The sequence below is a fragment of the Cydia amplana genome, chromosome 16, assembly GCF_948474715.1.
Source record: "Cydia amplana chromosome 16, ilCydAmpl1.1, whole genome shotgun sequence".
NCBI lineage: Eukaryota > Metazoa > Arthropoda > Insecta > Lepidoptera > Tortricidae > Cydia > Cydia amplana.
Window position 1 is genome coordinate 127466 of NC_086084.1, and position 25484 is coordinate 152949.

Sequence of the window (25484 nt, forward strand, 5' to 3'; positions counted from 1 at the left end):
TCATTTTGGTGTGGATAACCCAAACAAAAAGAAACTCAGGCTCGTGTTTGACGCGGCCGCTAAATGTGAAGGTATGTCACTTAATGATCACCTACTTACAGGGCCAGATTTACTTTCGTCTCTGTTCGGAATAATGCTTCGATTTCGTGAGAACAGAGTGGGAGTGACTGGAGACATAAAGGATATGTTTTTAAGGGTAAAGATTAGACCTGAAGACCAAGATGTTTTGCGTTTTCTATGGAGAGGTACGCCTAATGAGCCCGTGAAAACATATTCTATGACTTCACTCATTTTTGGCGCCAATTGCGCACCTTTCATAGCGCAATTTATAAAAAATAAAAATGCGCTACGGTTTGAATCAACACATCCTTCAGCCGTCGCTGCTATTTGTGAGCAGCACTATATGGACGACTACATACAAAGTCTACCGGACGAATCTGCCGCGATTGATATGGTAAGGGATATAATTAATATTCACAAAGAAGGTGGGTTCGAAATTCGGAATTTCACGAGCAATAATTTGGATGTGTTGAAAAGTGTGCCTACCGATGCTTTAGGCGACGCCGCTGTGAAATTTAAAATAGGTCAGCAGTACGAAGGCGAACGAACGCTCGGGCTCATTTGGTACCCAGGGACGGACGAACTAGGTTTCGACGTGTCGTTGAAGCGTGTGCCACTTGATATATTAAAAGGTGAGCAAAGACCAACTAAAAGGCTAATGTTGAAAGTTATTATGTCAATATTCGACGTGTTTGGCTTTTTGGCTCCTTTTACTATACAAGGTAAGATAATGCTTCAAGACACGTGGAAATCGCATGTCGGCTGGGATGACACCATTCCTGACGCCACATTTGATAAGTGGCGAAAGTGGCTCGAGCTGCTGCAGGTAATAAACAAAATTCGAGTACCCAGATGTTATCACCAGGCAGCGACAACAGGAAGCGTAGCAATGCTACGAGAGCCGGTCGCTACAAACGCTGCACCATCTCCACTGACGGGCGTCAGCGCAAGTGCTGTTGCAACAAGTTGTGAGTATAATAATCTGCAATTGCATACGTTTTGTGATGCGTCAACAAAAGCAATGGCTGCCGTGTCATACTGGCGATGGAATGACAAGTTTGGAAACATCTGTGTAGCGTTAGTGGCTAGCAAATGTCGAGTTTGTCCAGTCAAGGCATTGACAGTGCCCAGATATGAGTTACAAAGTGCTCTTTTAGCTGCCAGATTAGCAGATACACTGTTGAAAGAGCACAAACTCAAAGCAACGCGAAGATACTTTTGGAGTGATGCCACTACCGTGTTGCACTGGATAAAAAACGACACACGCAATTATAAGACTTTTGTTGCGAACAGATTGGGTGAAATCGACGAGCTTACGCGTGCATCAGAGTGGAGGTACGTACCTACTAAGTTAAATATTGCTGACACAGCCACACGTGAGGTCTACGACGAAACCATTTTTCAAAACGAATGGTTCAACGGTCCTACATTTTTATACGGTGAAGAATCTACATGGCCGCGAGACTTAGTGGAACGAGATGTCAATGTTTCAAATCTAGAACGCGTAACATTGGTCCAAGTAACTGCTCAAAACTCACGTCTTCCGGATCCTCATCGTTTTTCGTCTTGGTTGCGGCTTAAGAGAGCTACTGCAGCGGTTCTTAAGTTTGTAAACAAGTGTAAAAAACTTACAAGCGAAGAGGACTGCGAAACAATGGAAAGAGCGGAGCGTCTTATATTGAAACAAGCCCAGCGAGAGTCTTTCGGTCACGAGATTGCAGCAATAAAAGCAGGTAAGTGTATAGACGCCGGACAACACGCACTACAATTAAAATGGCGATGGGCGGGACACGTAGCGCGAATCACAGACCAAAGATGGACGAAACGGGTAACTGAGTGGATGGGCCCCACTGGTAAGAGGAGCAGAGGGAAGCCAAAAGAACGCTGGATAGACGAAATTCAAAAGAAAGCTGGTAGAGACTGGATCTTGAAAGCGCAGGACAGGAAACAATGGAAACTGATGGAGGAGGCCTTTACCCTAACTGGGGCCATGTGACACTCACTTACATTACAAAAACTATAACTATTTAATTGTTATATAACTGTTTAAATTGTATTTATTTCATGTGTTTAAGTATGTTTTAATTATGTAGTTACATGGCAATAAAGGCTTTTTTATTTTTTTTATTTTTATTTTATTTATTTTATAAGTGTATAGACTGCAATAGCAGAATACGTACCTTATCACCATTTTTAGACGAGTTCGACGTGCTACGATGTGGTGGCCGAATTGACGCCGCACTAGATGTGGCACATGATGTTAAAAGGCCAATCATCCTTGACGGTAAGCATCAAGTAGTGCGACTATTAGCCAAACATTACCATGAAAAGGCTTCTCACGATCAACAGGAGACTGTAGTAAATGATCTCAAGCAGAGATACTGGATAGTGAAACTAAGGTCTACTGTCAAGTTTGTAGCTTCACGCTGCATGATATGCAGACTGAGGAAAGCCAAACCTGAAGTTCCCAGGATGGGAGACTTACCAGCAGCGCGTATGGCTCACCATCAGAGGCCGTTTACATACAGCGGATGTGATCTGTTTGGCCCAATTGACAGTGGGAAGACACCGCGAAAACAGGTATGGTGTACTTTTTACTTGTCTGACGGTAAGAGCCGTCCATATAGAAATAGTTTATACTCTGACAACGGATTCTATGATAATGGCACTTCGGCGGATGGCGGCACGAAGAGGTTGGCCGCGATATTTGTATTCAGATAACGGTACTAACCTGCGGGGCGCTGATTCGGAATTGAAGAAAGCCGTTCAGGAACTAGATGATGAAGTCTTGATAAGAGAAGCTGCGAACGAAGGAATCCAGTGGTCGTTTATTCCACCCGCTAGTCCCCATTGGGGTGGGGCATGGGAACGACTGGTGCGCAGTGTAAAGACTTCTCTAAAGGTAATTTTAAAAGAAAGAGCGCCCAAAGATGAAACTTTGAGCACTCTTATAGCCGAGGTAGAAAATATAGTGAACTGTAGACCCTTAACTCACGTATCTGTTGAACCTGGAAGTGATGAGGCTTTGACGCCAAATCATTTCCTCCTCGGAACGTCGTCCAGCTTACCTGTATTAGGTTGTTTTAATGATAACGACTTACATCTCCGGAAGCAATGGCGCAAGTCACAGCTTCTAGCAGATATGTTTTGGCAGCGATGGGTCAGAGAGTACTTGCCGGTTTTGATTCCACGTCAAAAATGGAACCAAGAACAGAGGCCTCTGCAGGTAGGTGACCTGGTGCTGATAGTGGATCCTGGGGCTCGCCGAAACGTGTGGTTAAAAGGTGTGGTAAGTCAAGTATTCCCTGGAACAGATGGTCGGGTGCGCATGGTTGAGCTGAAAACTAAGTCGGGAACGTTAAGGCGTTCGGCAACACGCGTTGCACGAATTCCAATAGTAAATGAGTGCTGAGCCAGCACTGGGGTGGGGAATGTAGGCGACGGGACCTACCAACCTCCGTGCTGTGCGCGTGCTGGCCGGTAAGGATGCCGCGGCCAGCGCGCGCGTCTTTTGTTTTTAAAAAAGTATTTTTCTGCTCTGAGTTTTTTCTTTGCGATTGTAAGCGTCTATGTTTTGTGTTTGCACATTATTTGTATTAATAAGTGTAAATCGCTTCTAGTTTGTATATATTCTGTGTAACTTTATATGTGCTGTGTAAATACTGTGTAAAATAAACTGTACATACAAACTTTTACGCGTATTTTTCGTCATCGGCGGCCCGACATCCTACAATCCTCATCAAAAAATAGCACCGTCACGTATAGGTTTTTTGGGCGCAAAAGGTAACTATGATGGATGAGTAATGAAGCTAATATAATTTAATATACCTACAGTCTGGAAAAAAAGGGTAGAAATTAAAAATACTGTAGTGTCGTCCCTTTCAAATCAATCTAAGAAAAACGGGACGACACTGCAGTGTTGCCACTTATTAATTTCCACTCTTTTTTGTCAGACTATACCTAAGCTAAGCTCACTGTGTCAGCACGGAAACATGATATGCAAACATTAAACAACTGTACCGATATTCGGAACCTAAAGTAATATATTGAGAGTGGCAACACTGTAGTTAGTCGTATTGTCCTTTTCTAGCATATACGTCCATCTCTCTCCCACACCCCCACCACTTCAGGCAGTTGCGTTTGACAATTTTGACAGTTAGAAACAAACGCAAATTACCTCATTGGCTTGCTGTTTTTCCATCTGGAAGGTCGTGAAGCTAAACTGCTGGTGAGTTTTTGAATTTGTACCCCAGTTTAGCTGACTATATTGAAAAACAGTTTCTAACGGCTTTTGCCGTTCGAAATAAATATTTAAATTTAGTTGTCCGTTAAACTATCTAGCAAATAAAAATGATCCGGAATAGTGATGTGCAAGTGTTTTCAAAGGCTGCCTGCGCGCACCGTGGCTATGCCAATGAAAATACTAAAACACATGGTAGAAAACACATCGAGCTGGTAAAGCGTGCACGTGTCACCATTATAATTTAATTTTATTAAGTCTCTTCCGAGTCTTGTTAGTTTAAATCTTTGTGTGTGTATAATAACGGTTGAAATTATATAATACTTAAATGGTGATGTGTGGAGGTATACCCTTTCAAGTGATTTGTGTTTTCGAATACGAATGGATCGGATAGTTAATACGTGTTACGTAGAACCTACGTATTAAGGTAGAAGCTTATAGACGTGTACGTTTTTTATCTGTCCAAGTATCTATCAGCAATTTATCTTTTTATCCCGTTCCGGGTTAATATAATATTGCAAAATTAATTTTTTGGTAATAAACTTGCTGATAAATAACGTGTACCCGAATAGGAGTCGACGATATTTCCGCTCTAAGGGACACAAGGTAACGAACAAACCTACATCGCAAACATTGCATTTATTTTTGTGGAAAGTGAGTACTTCGGCAGTACATAAACTTAAATCTGACTAGACATAGAGAGAGATTAGCATGGCTCTGCGCAAGAATGACATGCGAATTCGTGAAGTATTTTCACTCTGTATCTATCAACTTATATCTCTCCAACTAGATCTTTGATTTATGTAGGTAGGTACCTACTTAACTATATAACTTAGCAGGTACTTACAGCTTTAAAGGTTAAGGAAAAGAACTCTTGCATGTAGGTGCTATATGTGCTTGTGTTATTTTGAATTTGAATAACTTGATTATTAATTCTATACGTAACTACATACAAGAGGGTCAATTCTTAAGCCTACTTACCTACCTACATAAATAGTACACTTAAATTAAACGTTTCAAATAAAATCGGAAGCCTGTGACATGGAAGGGCATTAACGATACGGGAATCTTTAGATTGATTCATTGACGAAGACGCATGGTTTGGTTCATATTGTCAAATTATATTAGTTAACTGTAGAGTTAAAGTTTAGTTTTGGCAAATCTGCGCGTCACCGTGAATGACACTTTCTAAAAGTGCCTGTTAAAGCCGGCGTAAAGCCTTTCACCTTGTCGAGCAAGGAACCCGCAACTTAGGGAATATTACCCATAAACTCAGGGTATTTGATTTGAATGATACTTATTCTTAAACTTACGTTTGTTATGGTTCCACCTGCTAAGGTGCGCCTAAGAGAATCTTTTATTCGTTCACAAACTAACGTCAAGTTATTTGTGATGAAACCAATATATTATGTACCTATCTAAACCTGCGCAAGGCTGCCATGTTTACACCTGCGTAAGGTGTGCCAAAAGAATCTTTGATTCGTTCACAAACTAACGTCAAGTTATTTGTGATGAAACCAATATATTATGTACCTATCTAAACCTGCGCAAGGCTGCCATGTTTACACCTGCGTAAGGTATGCCAAAAGAATCTTTGATTCGTTCACAAACTGACGTCAAGTTATTGATGATGATATTATAACCTATGTAAGCCTGCGCAAGGCACGTCAGACATATTCACAGAAATATAAATGATATGGTCATAACACAGGCGTGCGAGTAGACCACAATCACAAAAATATTACAAAGATTAAGTTGTAAATATCTCTTTTTAGAGAATGTAAAAATGGTTTAAAATAATGTTTTGGGTAAAAATCAGTCGAAATAGGCAAGGCTTCGTTATTAGAGTTTTCATTTTTGTTTACCAGTCTATTTCAAGGGTCCCGAACACCCTATTGGCTAAACCCGAAATTGGGCTAATTAACTGTGGTAAAAGTGAAAACTGCTTTCCATTTACATAACATTTCTAAAATTATAATAGGTAAAATAAAAACCTAAGATTCCAGGCCTATCTCGACTCATTTTTATTTTAAAGATGGAAAAAATCTTTGCACCCTAATATAAAATTGTGGTCTGGAGACGCTAAGCCTCATAACTTGGGTGGCATAGATAATACTAAGAGATTTAGTCACCTAATTTCGACTATAAGCCCAGGCAGAATATTGATAATTAGAATAAGGAGTGGTCAATCCTCCAAGGTCCATACAATCTGTGGACTCTAATTAAATCAGGCTCGGTAAGCTCACGACACGACAGAGCTTACGATTCCATTCTGAAATAAGCTATGTTTACAATATATATTACCCATGGTGTGAAACAAACAGCCTGCTCAAGGTGTACAAAGGGTCCGTTTAACGGCCCTATAAACATCTACAAACCTTTGAAGTCTAGGCCTGCTACAATATGACAGACTAGAAATAAATACATATGATCCCAATGTAAGAGCAGCTCACAGTTGCATAAATTATATTTGGCTGGAGAGCACTTGTCTTTCAGTTAACATGTTTACGAGTACCTACCTATGTACACGACATGACCAAGGTTACCTACCTTTTTACATAATTATTATATCCCTGACTGCCATGGTATATTAGGAAAATTATCATGTGCTGGCGGTGCTGCACAAGCATGTTTGAAATAAAATATACAAAACTGGCCTAACGGGCGTTTATGAATTATGTATTTTACACCCTTGTGTCTGTATTGTGACCCTGGAAGTTTTAAACCACCTGTATCGTAAGTGCTCCTATGCACGGATTAAGTTTATAATAAACTACCCATGCCCTAACCTCAAGGGCAAGTGCTTCTATGCACGGACCAGATACTGTTGTCACTTATTTCACTTATCATGACTTGTCATAGTTTGATACTACACGTTTAATAAATTTAAGACCGTGGAATGTACCCACTACAAAAGGTTTTTAAAAATAGTGACTGAATGGTTTGTACGAACGGTTCTAGCACAGTTTCTGGGCGGTCACGTCTAGGGCATGACCCTCTAGTTCTCAATTTATACAAAATTATAGCATTGTGATACTGTTCGCTTTGCACAATAAAATAGGGGAACAGGAGCACGCCTTGCGAAAAGGCGAAGCTATTTTGAAACGCAAACCTTTCAAAAATAGATTGAAATATATAAATAATTATGTTTTTGGTGTGGAACATGTAATTGTACACCCAAACAAATGCAATCATTTATTATATGTTAGCAAAACTCTGCCAAAGTGTTAGTCTGTCTCTACAGTGTAACCTGAAGGCATGAATGCACATGAATCTCTTGAAACATGGTGGATTAACTAATTTACACCCCGTCTGTGTCTTGCTCCTACCAAATCCACAAGTTGAGGACCTCAACCTATCTAGGCACCCTTCTTGCTCGAGACCTGAAAAAATAATCTCATGCAGTCAAGTGTCGGAAAACCAGGTCCACACTCTTAGCACTACCGTGAATATATCTAAGAAGTCTGTATACTGCCTTCCAGGAGGCGGGATGTTAATAGACTAGCCTATATAGTAGGCCAGAGATATAGTATACAAAAGCACACTGGCCCAAATCCAGTAATATTATATGCACTTCAGAATACAAAATAATTGACTATTCTGCGTATATTTGATATCAAAAAGTTACAACTACCTACCCTTAGGTCATAAGGAGGATAAATATACATAAATATCAAATATATTCGACAAAGTGTTGACCCTAGCATTGGATAAAATAGAGGTTCCTCTTAAACGGCATCTGCGCTGTTGGCTTTGGGCCCACGGGTGCCCGGCAAAAGGTCGGGGACCCCATGGTTCCGCACAGTTATTGCAAATAATGTAAAATCACAAAATAAACACAAATTTTCATTTTGGTTAAAAACACATATGCGATGAGCGAAGGTTTCGAATTAAGTACCTTATTCTTAATCTGGAAAGAGAAGACTGAATATTCAGAATTAAGCTATGTCTATGAATGGTTTACATCAATTAAGCCACTTTAGCGTTCAGAAACAATCAAGTTTATGTCTACTAGTAGGCACCAGATAAGGTAAACTACTCATACTGCATATATAGACAATAATGAGTACAATTAAGGTCACTTGATGATAGCTAAACATGAACATAAGCAGAATGAGCTGCACCTATACAAATATCATTGATAAAGCTCTGTGGCAATTCTACATTTACCATTTGAATGCCAAGAGCACCAAAAAGCGTCGTAACTAGTGCCCACATGAGTATTATGATATGGCTTAAGCTCTCAAAGTAACCTTCACAATTTTAAGTAAGGTTTGTTTAGGTCCATTAGCTCGCGTTCGCGTTAGTAAAGCGTACAAACGATTAAATGCATTTTATAGCTATAACCAAATAAATAGCTCACACTGGCTCACAGTCATTAAAAGAATTCAGTAAAATCATTAAAAGTATTCCCTATGATATTTTATTAAGTACCTACCCAATATTAACTTTGTGGGTAGTGATAGTGATATAACGAATATTTAAAATATTCGTCTACTTAATCCTGAGGGATTCTGGAAATAAGAAAGGTCTTGTCCTTGTTATATCCTGCAACTGCTTACCTTACTAGATAATTATTATCAAATTTGTCAATAATTGGGAGTTATAAATAAAAACTACTCGAGTACTTTATGATTTTTATCTTTTCATATTTTAATTACATCACTCCATATCACAGATGTTGTATGCTCCCTGAAGAGTAGACTGACTTATCTTCTTTTACATAGTCTCACATACATATAATTAAGTACTATAGCACCCTTGTGGTGACTCGCTATTTTCGTTGAAAATTTATAAGTACCTACATTAAATACGTATATAAAATGGAAAGTTAGTATCATAATATAATGGTATATAAAATTGTATGCTTTACTAAATACCTCTCTCCTCACATGTATTAAAATAAAGGGTGTACTACATAATTAATTAATTAATTAAACACTCCTAATATAATAATATTACATATACATAATATGTAAGTACATGTATAATCACATTGGCTTGGCGTCTTCCCACCACCAGGCGATAACAAACACGTCTCAATATATTACTTTAGGTTCCGAATATCGGTACAGTTGTTTAATGACAGCGTTTTACACAAAAATAAAACGCTAATTAAATAACTTACCATATTCGGAACCTAAAGTTTTAATCCTGCCTGGTGTAAATATGTATAATTTTGAGACAATGAGGTAATTTGCGTTTGTTTCTAACTGTCAAAATTGTCAAACGCAACTGCCTGAAGTGGTGGGGGTGTGGGAGAGAGATGGACGTATATGCTAGAAAAGGACAATACGACTAACTACAGTGTTGCCACTCTCAATATATTACTTTAGGTTCCGAATATGGTAAGTTATTTAATTAGCGTTTTATTTTTGTGTAAAACGCTGTCATTAAAACTCGTTCCACTTGTATTTATGCGGCTACCTGTCAAACTAGATCCCTGCGTTTACGAATACAATTATATATACATATCTAACTTAGAAAGTTCTTACCTGAAAAGCCTGCTTTGAAAATACCACTTAAGTGCTCCGTATAAGCGTGTGTGTGTTATCTCCAGGTGCACCTGTATATGTGTGTGTGTAAACGCGTTTTCTCCAGGTACGTGTGTGTAATGTCAACATAATCTTCCGCGGTAATGGAACACTCGCGCGTAATACAGCGAAAGCGGCATTTGGAATTTACAATCTGTTTTCGATTTGATATTGATGTCATATATTATTGTTGTCTAATCATGATCATGTGATCATAATCTGTTAACTGGCACTACTAGCGACGTTTTACACGTTTAAATATTGCAAATGATTCAAAATGATTCAATAACAATAAATACATGGCGTTATTCATAAACTTCGTCTTAGAATAACACTTTAAAGTGTACTAAAAACCAAGCACAAGTTATTTTTAAAAGTAGCTAAACTGTTGGTCAGTTTGAGGAGTACAGCCTACAGTTTTTATTGCTCCTGTTACAGGTCCCACCCGGTATATCAAGATCAGACGCTGAAGGTTCGCATGCCACTTCCGGGGCTTACCTCGCGAGCTTACTTTTCCACGTAAGGCGGAGCTGTTATAGTGGGCTTAGTTTACAATTCTATATTATCAGGAGCGGGCGATCGATATTTTGAAGGCAGGGTACTCGATTATAAAAATTTGTTACCAATATCCACATAACTACACGGTGATTCACGAGGCTTGAGTATGACCAACCCTGCATACACAGTACAACTTTATGTTTTCAACTTTTGAAAAAAATTACGTGATAATGATAAGGAACAGTATTATACAGCTTATCATCTAGTAGTGAATGCGTAGCGTTGTTCCTGATCATGGCTCCTGATCTAAAGTCTCCGTCAGTTGAAGTTGTGAACAATGTAAACAAACCTTGAATTTAAAACGCCTTTGATTTCCATTTTCCCTTCAAAAACTTGCTCAATCCGTGTGGTAATCAATCAATACTTACGACAACTGTGTCCTGAACTATAAAACAATTAACAAGTTATAGAATATGGATATTTCATTGAATGGTTTGTTTACATTGTTAGCAACTTCAATTGACGGCGACTTTACCTATTATTATAAAGTCTACCATATTGATCTTACTTGAATGTTCATGTCAAATTCCATTTTATTTTAGAATATCGTTTTAACATGAGAGCGTAACTTCGACTTGATGTAATTTTCATTTTAATTTGACATCAGTCACCGGCCCCTCAAGCGGGCACTTTTCCGAACGTGACGCTTCTTATCAATAACAAATAAATAACTGATATTTAAAATTCGAATCCTATTCCAAATGGGAATAATCGGTTATTTGTACGAAAACATTTTTATTTAGTGTACTTTAAAAAAAAACGTATAATTGGCAACACATGTTTACATACATTAACTTTGATCATTAGGAGCCACCGCCGCCGGTAAAATTTCAAAACAAATATGCTAAGTGAAGTTAAATAGCTTGTAAAGGGAAATTGAATGCGTCCGCGGTCCGAAATGACCGCTGGGGGCCCACAACTCACAATTGCTGTAGGTACACATACTCGTATGGAGGTATACATAAGTTGGCCAATAGTTATACAGGTTAAAAATGGGGTTTACCTTTGTTTTGTCGCCAATTTTTCTGTAGATTTTTGTTTCACAGAATTTTTTTAAGTAATTTCATATTGCTAAATAATCATTACAAAGAATATTTAATTCAAACAATTTTAGTTGAACCGGCCCTTTAGTTTAGGAGTGAAACAATTTAGTCCAACCCAATCGCACAAATTACCGAACGCCAAAGTGGTTGAAGTGAAATAGTCCGCGACACGTAAATCTTGCAAACTTGGCGCGCTGCCGGCGCCGAGAAATAATCCCCTATTAGACGAGGCCGATTCGAATTTACCAATTCTTTAAAGTTTTTGATAAATACATACATAATAAATAAATAATATTATAGGACATCCTTACACAAATTGATTAAACCCCACAGTAAGCTCAAAAACGCATGTGTTGTTGGTACTCAGACAATGATATATATTTATAATATATATATTTATATTTTTATTTGTATTAAATAAAAATAAAAGTACATTCGTAAACTACAAGACGCTTTCTAGAAAAACCGATGTAACTACCACCTTTGAGTACACTCGCAATACATGTTTCTTAGGCTATGAAATTGACAGTCAACTAACACATAGCGCGCATATTGATAAATTTTGTAATAGATTAGCATCGGCAAATTAAGCATTGTTGAAACTAAAGCCTCTAGTTAACACAAAAACTTTAAAAACTGTATACTATGCCTATGTTCAAAGTGTACTAAATTATGCGATTACCATCTGGGGAAATGCAGTGGATGTAAAGCGGGTATTGATTCTACAAAAACGCTCGATTAGAATAATATGCGGGGTAAATTGGCGCACATCTGCGAGATCCTACTTTGTGAAGCTGGAAGTAATGACGGTCATATCATTGTTTATGTACAACTCTGTACTAGAAATTCACAAGAAAGCAAGCACTCTACTTAAGCGTTCGGATTGCCACAATTATAATACGAGGAACAATAGCAAACTAATACTTCCATCACTAAGATTAAAAAAGTGTCAAAAACAGGGATTTTTTATAAAAATAAAGCTATTTTTTAAACTGCCCACAAATGTCACGGATTTACCTTTTAATTTATTCAAAAAGACAGTCAAGACTTTTTTCCAAAACCATGCCTTCTATTCGATTACTGAATATCTGTCTTTACAAAATATTTTAATTGACGCAAATTGTAAGTAGATTATAATTAGTATCTCCAGAATCGCGGAAATGTCAAATTTGACAGGTTAGATCCTAAAAATATCGTTATCATATCTTGGTGATGTCTAAAAGATATCTTATAGATATCTATTTCAAAATCCGAATCGGGCCCACAGTTGGTGTAACTGTGAGTGAGATGATTCCACATCCAGCGCATTTCTCTCGCACCAATCAGCGTGAGCTATCGTCAAGTTCATATCAAATCTATATTAAAACCGTAACAAGTTGTTAAGTCACAATGACAGTAGCTGCAATGATATGTAGCCCCGGGAAAAGGTGTACGATTTTGAGAGTGATGAAACCCAACTAGTACAGTAGCAGGTCCGCTGACGGATTTGCAAATCAATCGAGATAACTGTCTGTTTTATCTGCGCCATAAAGACGAAAAGTGGGGAGGGTCAGTTTCAAGCTAGGCCACGTTCGTTCTGAGGACGTCAATTCCGACTACCTACCCTACTCCAACATGTCGGAAAATTCCGTAAAGCAGCCATAATAAGATGATAGATGGAGTTTATTTTGGAATAATCCAAAACAATTTTGTCAACAACACTTATTTCTTTAGTAAATACCTAAGTACCGAACACTTAATGTATCATCAAGTCGATAAAGTTTTTTTTTTTAATATAGTTCTCACATAGGATTTAACTCGAGAGATTTTATAACATTGTCACAGGTTTTTACGTTTTAAAATTAAAGGAATAACTTCGGTTTTAAGACAACTTACCTTCTACATTACTCTACATACTTCTGCTACTGTTGCCGCAGCCGCCACATGACGACGCTGCGGTAATATTCTATTTGTCCCCGTTATCCGGCTTGTCGTGAAGCCCGGGCCATACTGTGAGATTGAATTTGGCTCGGGATCAGATCATGTTTGAGGCACAGCCGCTTGCCGCTGTTAAAACCTAAGCCATCAAGGTATTAACATCTTTATTAAGGATTGAAACTTGATGCGTTACTTTGTGCGTCGTTTTACCGAAAAGGTAATATCACACATCCGAATGCATTGTGTGATATTACTCGCGATGTAATCCGATAACATAGTTTAATTTCAAGATTAAAACCGTAACAAATTCGCAACCCCACTAGTTTTAGATTTTTTTTTTTTTTTTAATAGTGTAATTAGAACCTCTATTATAAAAACTGGATAAGTGTATCGTGTCCCTCGCGAGCTGTAAGTGCACGAGCGACGTAATTTGCCGCCCGCGGCTCGTTCTGATTGGTCCGCGAGCGCCGAAGCCAGTTCTGTGCAAACCTGTATGCCATGACCTCGGTGCCAGTCTAGTGACCGGCCAAGTTAAGCAAATGTCCTTGACGGCGCATAAAGAAATTCAATGCGCTAACTATATACCCGCCACTTTCATATGAAATAATTAATGCTCAACGACGATGACGACGAAAGATCGAGATCTCTTCTTAACGCTAAGGCGCATTGACACCGACTCATAATTACAAATATTCCTTCAAAATTGATTCGCTTCCACAGCGAAAACTATCTCTTGAGTGTAGATCGCGCAACACGAATAACACAGCAGCAGCCCGTCCTAATGCCCGCGCGGTCATTACTCACGAACCTCTTACGATATGAAAGAGTTCCACTTGATATATCGTCCTGAACTGAAGCGACGAAATTAGAGAGACCTGCAATTAATCTTACGATGAGAACTTTATTTAACTTGTATGTTGCAACGCCTTTATTTTTACCATTGTAACTCAGTTTCTTAAACTCTTTTACTTATTCTTGCTGACTAATCGTTTCTAGAAAATGCATATAGAAACTTACACAATATATGGCAATGTGACTTCGTTTGCTCCTGTCATCGCAATACATTTTTACTTTTCGATTGGCATTTGTCGATAAACTACAAAACAAAGCTATGGCCACTCATCTGGTCAATGAAAATATTTACCCGCCTTTGCGTTGCGATGCCGGGCAAAAATCTTATGGTTCTAGAGTTAGACCAAGAAAAGTCTGCAGCGATTTTGATAGCCTAAGCAGTGCAAGTGTTATTTTAAACGTCAAACTTCTATGAAATTGTATGACGTAAAATAACACTTGCACTGCGTGGGCTATCAAAATCGCTGCAGACTTTTTTTGGTCTAACTCTACCTATGTTGATAACTTACCTTACTTACCTACGTTGTAAACTTCAATAGTAGGTATTCTAGGTAAACGCACGAATCAGTAACTCAGTTACCAAAGTCCCAACCAACCAAATAAGAGCCTGTGCTAGGTGCAGAAAATTGTAAAGTAGTTTAATATTCTAAAGTTAGGTGAAGTTGGCCGCAGCGGTGCGACGCGACGCAAGTCGACTCAACAAGTCGCATACTGATGCCCGCAACTATTCAAATGAGATAAACTCACGAACCAACAAACTTGGAGGCAGCCGTGAAAAGTTTATTTTTAAAGATGTTAGTAGAAGTAAGGAGTTACTGATTATAGAAGAAGTGTAAAGAATAAAAAAATGTACATAGAGCAAACGCTACCTTTTTTTTATATAATTGTTAGCACGAGAAAGCAGAACAAAACTCATTGTTTTAAAATAATGATGATGATACCTATCCGCCCAGACGTGTCCGTTGACGGCGACATCCAGACAAATCAGTAGGTACTTAATGCGGTAGGTATATATTTGTACGTGCATCGGCCGGACTTGCAAATGCTTGCGAGTGACTTGCGAAACGAGGCTTTTATAATAATAATGCAGGTCCGGCGAATAATATTATAATTTAAACATCTACTTGCATGCTTTTATGGGCTCTACGGTACCGTCATTAAGAGCCGCGTACGCCTTAACAAGCGACTATGCCGGGAATTTATTGGGACGTTTTTATTACCATGACACATCGCCAAGCATACATGCTAATACGGAGGGTTTGTGGAACCGCACGCTGCTCCGGTGGAGGAGCGAGACGGCGCTATGTACGTATATAGCTACGTCCCGTTCGTTCACTGGAGCGGAGACATACGGAATGCGGTTTGTGGAACCCACCCGTTTATGCTTCGCGGCGACATTTCATGCAGAACGAGGTGGTAAATGAGCTGCAACCGACCTTTCATTGCGCAGTAAACTTATTAGAAGCGGTAAAGATGCCGGTTCGATTCCGGCCTCGGCCACCGGTGGGCTTGGTCACTTTTCTTTAGTATAATAATTTACATGTAATTATGTATAGTAGTGTGCGTCCTAGGAAAGCATACCAAAAAAAATATTTATTCAATTTTTTTTTCTTAGTTACTATAACAGCTTAACTAAAGAATTAGAAAGTTTTGTTTCAATTCAATTCAATTCAACTTTACGTTTTGTTTATAAAACGAATGGGTTATAACTTATTTTAATAATAAACGCCATTTATCAAAACAAATATATTTAAAGGGGCTAAACTTTAACAAATCGAAGAATATGGATCTCGGATATGGATAGTTAGAGCGGTTTCGCACTACGTCCAATCCGATCTCCGTCATCCGATTTCGGAAAGAAATCAGACGGATCTAGTGCGTAAATTACCATAGAAATAGTTCTACGGCTACTTCGGACCATATTTTCAAGGGTTCGGATCGGATTCGGATCGGATGTAGTGCAAAACCGCTCTTATCGCTCAAAGTGTATAACATTCCTTTATGTTAGTTTTGAATAAAGTTGAGGAATTTATCGGATTGACGTAAATAGCGGTAGCCAAGTGTAAGTACCTAAATAGTCTTCAGCAGGCAAATAATATGATTAGATAGGTAGATACTGGTATAATCCTTCCTAGAGGATTATTCGACGTTCGCAAGGCCTCATGGCTGGGCCTCTCCGAATTTAAGGGGAGAGAAATTTAAAAGTAGCTATACCTACCTTTACAAAACACCTCTGCGGTACCTACCTGTACCTATACCTATCTCCAATTTAGACCGATATTCTAGAAAACTGCATTGCATGAACGTTCTTTTAGTGGTTTTAAATTTAATTTAGTGAAAACATAACTCCAAGTAGCTTTCCGTGACTGGAAAAGTTTTAAGTCTCCATAATGTTTAAAGTACCTATGTAGATACTTTTACTTGTTACTTTAATACTTACTTCTCGTCCAATTCGCACTCAAACATAACTTTCCTTACTTATGTAATTATCTCGTGTGCGCAACAAACCAAATTACGTCGAAATTAATGTAATTTGTGGAGAAAACAAAGCGAACTGAAGCTGCATATTAATTTACTGTTGTTTTGTAGATCTAGAGTATCTAGACTCGTATTAATAATGGTCTGCCAGAATCAGAATGTAAAACTAAAGGTAATTTAATAACAAAGAGCGTCAGTACAACGCATGTATTTTTAATTCAACCTCTAATTGAAACGAGACGTACCTACGTATTAATGTTATGAAACTATTTTAAAAGAATTTTTAAACTTAGCCTTAACCAACAGAGTGCAAATAATTTTTGATTTATTTTCAAGCAATAGGTGATGTATTGTGTATAGGTATATATAGGCATCAAGTTTATGTTTGCACATATTGCATGGTTAGTCTATTTATTTGTTCTTATTCTATGTATTACCCCCTTCACTCGAGTCGACGCATGTCTTTACCTTCCTGTTCGATTTTTTTGTCTTCCATAATCTCGTCATTCAGTTCCTGTTTTAGACACCAGTCTTTATTTCACTTGTCTGTGATAAAACCAAATGTACGTTTACCAAAATTATGCTCCCACAACGCGAGTGTGTCCGCTATATCCATCCGGCGCGCTCGACTTTAAAATTAACATGATTATTCAGAATAATAAATTCGGAGCTACAGGTAGATTATAATGCAGGGCTGCTATATGTTAGTACAAGCGAATGCTCAGCTCGGCGTAGCTGAGCAGGTTGAATGCTTAGAAATAAAGGAAAAGTGGAAAAAATTACTGTCTCGGGGGTAAATTACGTCTACCTCACGTACACCACAAACTTGCGTACAAGTATACCTGCCACAAGTACAATCAGCAAAACTTTAATAACATGAAGGAAAAAATACAACATTGAAGGATATTAAATGTACTCGTATGTGTGTCTGCAATACCGTAGCTCTAAAATCTCTAATAGCTGAGGTGCAAAAGTAGAGACACTACTCGTATATCGAAATGGAACTTAGCTTATTAGACTAGAATCGCCCACAACATCTACCCACTTCCATGTACTTAAATATGTACTTACCTAGTTGTGGACCTTGTGGTGCTCTGCTAAATTCTTAAATGCGATAGAAAGAACTCCCTCTAATTGATAGCTCCCTTGTTTTTGCTAGACGGATCGGCAGATCAAAGCTCTCACCAAATCAAACCTCGCTCTCACTAATCAGATTTGTCCTGGCAGTATATTAGTATATTCCTGTGCATTTCACGTATATTAGTATATTCCTGTGTATGTCACGTGTAGTAATCCCTGCAGAATTTAGATTAAAGCGCAACGTTACCCATATAGGTGTGCTTAATTGATTATATGACAAACATTCGTGCTTATATTCAATCAGAGCGTCTCGTAGATATATTGCACGTTGAACATACTAGATTTCGAGTTAACATTGAGTCAGCTATAGTTACTTTATATTTAATATTGACTATGTACATTGTCGCACAATTACGAAGCATAAAAAAACATTTGCCACAGTTTTATTTGCTGAGGTCGTAAACCTTTTATATATTATATTTTACGTCATTGTGAAAGATGTTATTGCAAGTTACATTACGTACTTTACATTACTAATACATAGAACATGATTTGAATTTGTCGCTAAATAAATTCCCGACAAGATAATCCTTCCACCTGTACCGAATCTCACTTTAGCGCACTTTAACTAAATGCAGCCACTTTTGACTTGAATTAGTACTGACTAGCTGGGAATGTATCTTCTTTTGACTAACATTTCCAGCTAAATGTAACGCTGTCTGCCTTTGTAGGTACGTTTAGGAATGTTGGATCCTAGACACGTTCCATGTTGAAGTTAACTGCAAATAAATTAACATTTCTGGCTTTCGGTGTTGGCTTGAAAGACAACCTTGTCTGATAAATTACAGAAATTGAGGTGGGTGTGTTAGTTTACCTAAAACAGTAATAATTTTCTGTAATTTTGTAAAATATAATCAATTGTAAAGCCTAATTTTTAATACATGTGTTTAAAATCCGTGTAGGTTATATGCCCCATAAATATATATTAAGAACGTATAATAAATACAGTAATAATTTTCTGTAATTTTGTAAAATATAATCAATTGTAAAGCCTAATTTTTAATACATGTGTTTAAAATCCGTGTAGGTTATATGCCCCATAAATATATATTAAGAACGTATAATAATTTAAAAAATTAGCGTCATCTACTCAGTGCAATGTATGTGCTACTAAACTAAAACTTCCCTTAAGGTTTCTCACAATTTGCCAAATACAAATACAAATACAAATTATTTATTTGCCAGTATACAGTGATATGTAGATGGTGACTTAAAATTAGAAGTACAGTGTACTCTACTCACAATTGAGCATGCAAAACTTATCATAGGTACATAATGTCATGCGATCAAATTAAATGTCACAACAATCAAATTAAATAATTAAAGTAGCAAAAACCACAATTAAATAAATTACAAATCATTAAGTCAACCAAGCTGGATAAATTATTCCGAGGCATTTAAAATTACATACAATTAGTCAACATCATACTCGTATTCGTCATTATTCATATTCAAGAAGTCACTTACGGAGTAAAAACATTTATTTAATAGCCATTTAGATAATAATTTTTTAAACTGCTTAGGCGTACAATTTCTTAAATCGCTCGGTAACTTATTATAGACTTGAATACCCATACAGTACGCATTATGCCTAAATATTTGGGTCTTAGCAAGAGGTAAATGCAGCCGTGTTCTATGTCGTGTTGACCTTGGGAAGACCTGGGCATGGGTAGGGAAGATATTAGGATGCTTATGAACAAATAGTGCCATCTCTTTGATGTACATGCATGGTAAAGGCATGGTAAAGCTTTGGTTTCCTCCGATAGCGGTGCCGTCATATAGCGGCCGTCTCCATACAAATACTACGACATCCATATTTAGCCGTATTATTTAGTATGGAGACGGCCGCTATATGACGGCACCGCTATCCTAGGAAAACCGATCTTAAAGGCCTGCTCAATTTTAAATCGACTTAATTTTCAGCTATACCCCACAACTGTTTGATCAGCTATATTAATTCCAAACACGTGTCGCGTAGGCAAGAGCTCCACAAAGGCAAGATTAACACATTGATTGTGAGGTGATGCATAGGTACCTACCTATTCACACTCGGCTCGGGGCGACACGGACCACTCATTATAGACGGAGTGATTGTATGTCGCAATCACGCGCGTTAAGGTGACAGTCCATTTCCAACCGCAGCTGCACTACTGTTCATTTTACTATGGAAATTGACAGTAACAGCGACGCGTTCAGTACCAGTAGTGCAGCTGCGGTCAGAAATGGAATGTTACCCTTACACGTTACGGTGTCCCGTCATCGTCAGCAAGAACATCCCACTAACCAGGGGTTAACCGATTAAACCGTTAACGCATTGTCAAATTGTACTGGTATCCATGGTAACTCCAGGTTTAATCGGTTTACCTCGGGTTAGTGAATGGTGCAAGTGACCCTTAGTGGTAGATTTATATAAATGGAGTAATGATTATGATGATGTTGATATAAATGGCGTAACTCGCGGTCGACACACAAATGCCCTTGAGGCCAATTCAAACGTACATTTTAACGACAAAATGATGTCATTAAACTATTAAATGGCATTTCGCTCGTACTTGTCCGTATGTATTGGCGAGAGCGGGATGCACGGGCGCCTGATAACAAGATGTAAGTTAGAATTGGCCTCCTTATCTAATTATCTTATTAATTTGTTAATTTAGTTTGATAATGACCGCTCATTTCTGTTGCATCCACATTTTACGCATAGGTATTACCTATTTAACTATCCTATATTAATTAAAGTTGCATACCATTATATGGTGCTACTGGCGATGCCTGTAGTATTCTTTTACGTAAAAGATTGCCTAGCTAGGTAACCTCGGCACCTTTTTAGACTCTTCATCTGAGGAGGGTAGTCTATGTGTGCGATGTGTGGGGGGAGAGGACATAACGCAATGAACACAGCCTTTGTTTCAGTAAATACCATCGCGCCATTAGGACCTCGCCTCGCCATGATAACATGAACCGATTACTTTATACACTTAATACTATAGTATTGTATCATTTTACACACAGGGTCTGTAGTCACAAAAACGTAGATGTCATATATATTTAGTAGTAAGTGGTGGTACTTAGTAAATTTTAGTATTTAGCCCCTTTTCCTTGTCTGCACCTCCCAAGGTGGCTACCGCGAATATTGAAATTAGAAAATCGTCTATTTATGTAGGTATTTGCCTTTCTATTTCTTTTGCATATTTGAACAATAGAGAGAACCATGCGTGTAACGTGCATAAGCTATCAAATATCTGGGAGACCGAGCTTTGCTCGGTAAACATATAAAAACTCAAAAATGAGCGTTTTTCCAGAGATAAAACCTAGCTAAATCGATTTTTTGCCCCCGAAAACCCCCATATACCAAATTTTATCGAAATCGTTAGAGACGTTTCTGAGATCGCCGAAATATATATATAAATAAATAAATAAATAAATAAACAAGAATTGCTCGTTTAAAGGTATTAGATTTAAAGGTATTAGAAAAGATAGTAATTAATATTATTACCTATCAGTTTAACGTGAATGAAACTCACACAATTTGATTTTGCCTGGGGCTACATACAAACATTACAGTGTTTAATAAACCTATAGCCTTCTTGTTACTGCCACTGATATGTTTATTGTGACAACATATCATATCTGTTAGTTCGCCTCCGGTGCGCATACACGGGTGCGCAAATAAAACAGCCCTTCTGCTTGTTAACGGCTCTATCGAGTGGGGAGAGTGGGATGAGACCCGGGCCGCGGGCTGCACACATTCGCAATATGTTTGTTTCGATAGTGAGCTCTCTTATACCTGGACCATTTTAATTTTCATGATATGGCCTACGTTCTGTTACTGCAACAGTAAAACTATGTAAACGGATTAAATATATCTCATACTCGTTATTAATTTAAAATAAATCCCAATGTTTAGATCGCTGTAAAGCGTTCGTGGTCAACGGAAGATGTCTAATCGAGTCTGTCTCGAGAACCCGCAGTCTTTTAATTTAGTGTAAGTCATGTATTTTTTAATTTTAATTTTATTTTTAATTTGTATTGTATATTTTGACATGTGTTTTTGACATTAAAGATATTGAATTGAATTGAATTGTCTCTGTTAGATAAAGTGGTACGTACGTAAGCTTCATGAATAATATCGCTGGACAACCCACCTTACCCACGCTCCGGGCCCACTAATACTTCCCCCGGAGAAATCTTTCCTCCAAGGAAATTACTGCTACTGTTATTTTTCTATTGTTTATTACAGTTTTATCCTTATCGGGAGCGTATGCATTAAAATAGGAAACAGTATAAAGATGATGCACGTTTGAACATTTAACGTGTTGGCTTAATTTGTTTTGATATTCTGGTGGCTGATTATTTTGTTTTGGCGTCCACGTACGGTTAGGGAATGTGAGCTAATACTAGAGTTAAATTGTATGTAAGAATAAAACGCGGATAAGTATAAACATTTATTAAACAGGGTTTGTTGTCAAAGTACCTACAGTTTATGACGGTATGTTGAAAGATACACATATATAGCTATATTTTGGATTTATTTTGATTGTAAAAACTCTTGCGGCTTTACAGTTGACTTAAGACTTAGGTAAATGATGCAATACTACCTATACTAGTATTAGCTTCTTAAAGGAATGGCTCCAATTAGTTATATACCCTGTATATGCAGCAAGTAGCAATATAGTATGGGGTGGCGTCATTAAATACTAGCACAAAAAAGAATACTTATTTGTTTTGAATGAACTAATTGTAAGTAATACTTTCAGTGCCTCGTGTCGCTCGAACTTGGCCTCTGTTCACGACAGTTGTAAAAACTAAATAAAGAAAGTAAATATGTAGTTGGCTTTGGTCGCTATTGAAGAGACGCACGCCCGGCTCGATCCTAATAAAGGCTCTAACTTCAAAAAGACTCGTTACAACTTTCTGCAGAGACACCGGTATTCCTTGAAATATGAAATATAGGTACCTAGAAATATCGAGATATTTCTTTTTATGTTAAAAGTCACACGAACCCGCCGCCAAAAAGCCGTCCATGCGGGCATGGGGGATTGTATGGACAATCGAAGTTACGCACTCATTTTAAAACGACATGCTTAAATGACATCAAAGTTATAATAATAAAAAAACTGAAAACGAAACTTAATTTCGCGTGCACTTTACTTTTATTATTTGGCCTGACGTTTCGAACATAATGTTACGTTTGAATTATGAGTGAAAATCGTGTTAGTTTAAATAAACATACCAACATGAAACTTGGCATGAACTTTTACGTAGATAATTTATATCTATGTCTGGTACTAGTTTTTGTTGCTATAAATTGATAGGTAGAAAAAGAAAATAAAGCCCGTAGGAGTTTTGCATCTAAAAGTTCTATTCGCTCTATTAGTAATTTATATGTAATTATTACAATTTCCAGACACGAGAACTACTTAGTACCAGACATAAATTAATATTTCTTGAATGTTCATGATGTCACATATTATTTCAGAATGTAATTTTAATGTGAGAGCGTAACTTCGATTTATGGCGGCGGCTAGGTTGGTGGTGTGACTCTTAAGGAGAGATGAGGTGAAAGGTGTGTGTGTTCAAAACATGTGCCCAATTCGCATTCGTGCAACATACATGCAGGGTTTCGCGGTCAGAACGGATCTAACGAATTTACCGAAATTAATCATAGAGGACCTTTAGAGCTACCGATTTGATCCTCATCATCATCATCCTCATAACATACCAATGTACATGAGGATTAACAGTTTTGAAGAGACCATGGAACATTTTATAACCAATTACTTATATTGAGAGTTGGGTCTGTTATTGAACACAGGCCATTTTGTATTAAATTTCAAGCTGACATGAACATTATTTAATGTTAGTGGGCGAGTACCTAATTATCCGTATGACAAGAAAGTATTTCATAACTAGCGTCCATCCGCGATTCATCTACGCAGAAGTCGTTATTTAAAAAATTTCACCCTTATTGAGGGCAAATAAAAAGTCCTGTCTTAGTGGAGCTCATCAAGATATTAAATCCTACGTTCAACGATACATATTGTTATGCTATGCGTTATTTTCAGTAGGTAGCTAATATACAGAAATAAAATACTTTAGCAAGATTTTCGGTGCGCTTACAAGACAGCATGTGCATAATAATTATATTGTATTGACAATATACACATGTATATTAGTATATCGAGCATCAGGTAATACAGATATAGCGTGCGTTGTATCTGTTGCATAATGTATTGGTATTAGTTAGATGTAGATAAACGGACATCCGTTTATCTACATCTAACTAATACCAATACATTATGCAACAGATACAACGCACGCTATATCTGTATTACCTGATGCTCGATATACTAATATCTGCATTACCTGCTCGATATACTACGGCGGGTTAATCAGGTGTTAGTTATTATCGGATCAATTGACGATAGATTAAGTTAATTGAATCGTTAACATGTTTGTGTAGTATAGGTATAAGTGCTATACTAACAGAAACAGTGCTAACAGACTATTAGTGGAACTAATTGAATTTGATTACATTTATTCGCTGCAATCAATGGTACATACAGCTGTTATTTATCACATTACATCAGAGCAACATGTACCCATTGTACCCTGAATAGGAAATTAATCCTAATATTAAAATACTTAAAAATACCTTACCGAATGTATTTTTGTTTGGTATCTAAATTAACTCTATCATTTGACATTATAATAACTAATTTTGCCATTGCTATTAAAATAGTAATTAGTATAACGTGTCATCTTATAAACAATAATGGCTAGTTATTTTTAAAAACAATTAGACTCACATTACCGTAACCCGGCAGCCCGCCAATTTAGTGGAGTCAATATAAAGTTAAAGTTACATTAATTGCACAGTCAAATGTTTCTACACGGGTGAATTATATATCATATTGAATACCCGGCTGCGAATTAACAACTTGATATCTGATCCCGTTAATGAGAAATAACATTTTTTTTATTTTATATTTTATACTACCTAAACAGTAATTTCACACTAGAGATTTTTTGAAGAATGGGCTATGAAGCTTACACGACTACACGGTCAGAATTTCTCCCGACAATAATATTAATTATAGATTTAATGAAAAAAACAATAACTTTGTAAGTTTTTCATGACCGAGAATATCCCACACTGAGAGAAAAGTTTACTATTGTGGTTAATAGTATTTGTTTCGATCATGTTTAATTTATCTGCCTGAGGAACTGCTATTGAATAAAATTGGTGTATTTCCTCGTGTAATATCGTAAATAAATAAAATTTCGAAAATTATATCAAAGATCGACCCATTTTTATTTTGTGACAGATGTGAGTGAAAATTCTGCTTGACACAATTCTATTTAAATACAAAATTCAAAATTATGTCATTGTACAACTATGTAGGTAAGTACAGTAAAAAGGTTGCGAACTGAACATGCCGCCCACCAAGAACGACTGTTCTTAACTAACTTTTAGTACAATGCAACATATGCTGATATTAAACTAAACACAACAAGTAAATTATGATCATCATGATAATAACTCTCATGTAATTCTTTCGATAGCTCTCATAAGGTTCACACAACATAAACAGTTCCTTCAACTTGAAAACATAACAATCATAAAATCTGTTTTAAGCAAAGTCATTCATTACATGAAAC

General features: G+C 37.3%; 2 protein-coding genes and 1 non-coding gene across 3 annotated transcripts; all 3 read left to right on the forward strand.

Annotated features, from left to right (window-relative positions):
* Nucleotides 1-403: 403 nt before the first annotated feature.
* Nucleotides 404-2056, forward strand: LOC134655161 (uncharacterized). Its single transcript, XM_063510616.1, has one exon. The coding sequence runs from the start codon at nucleotides 404-406 to the stop codon at nucleotides 2054-2056; it is 1653 nt and encodes a 550-aa protein (XP_063366686.1).
* A 643-nt stretch (nucleotides 2057-2699) lies between these two features.
* On the forward strand, nucleotides 2700-3496 carry LOC134655533 (uncharacterized). Its single transcript, XM_063511004.1, has one exon. The coding sequence runs from the start codon at nucleotides 2717-2719 to the stop codon at nucleotides 3470-3472; it is 756 nt and encodes a 251-aa protein (XP_063367074.1). The 5' UTR covers nucleotides 2700-2716; the 3' UTR covers nucleotides 3473-3496.
* Nucleotides 3497-4958: 1462 nt separating this feature from the next.
* LOC134655573 (U6 spliceosomal RNA) lies at nucleotides 4959-5062 on the forward strand. The gene has a single exon (XR_010097450.1). It is a non-coding gene; the product is annotated as a U6 spliceosomal RNA (small nuclear RNA).
* The last annotated feature ends 20422 nt before the right edge of the window (nucleotides 5063-25484 follow it).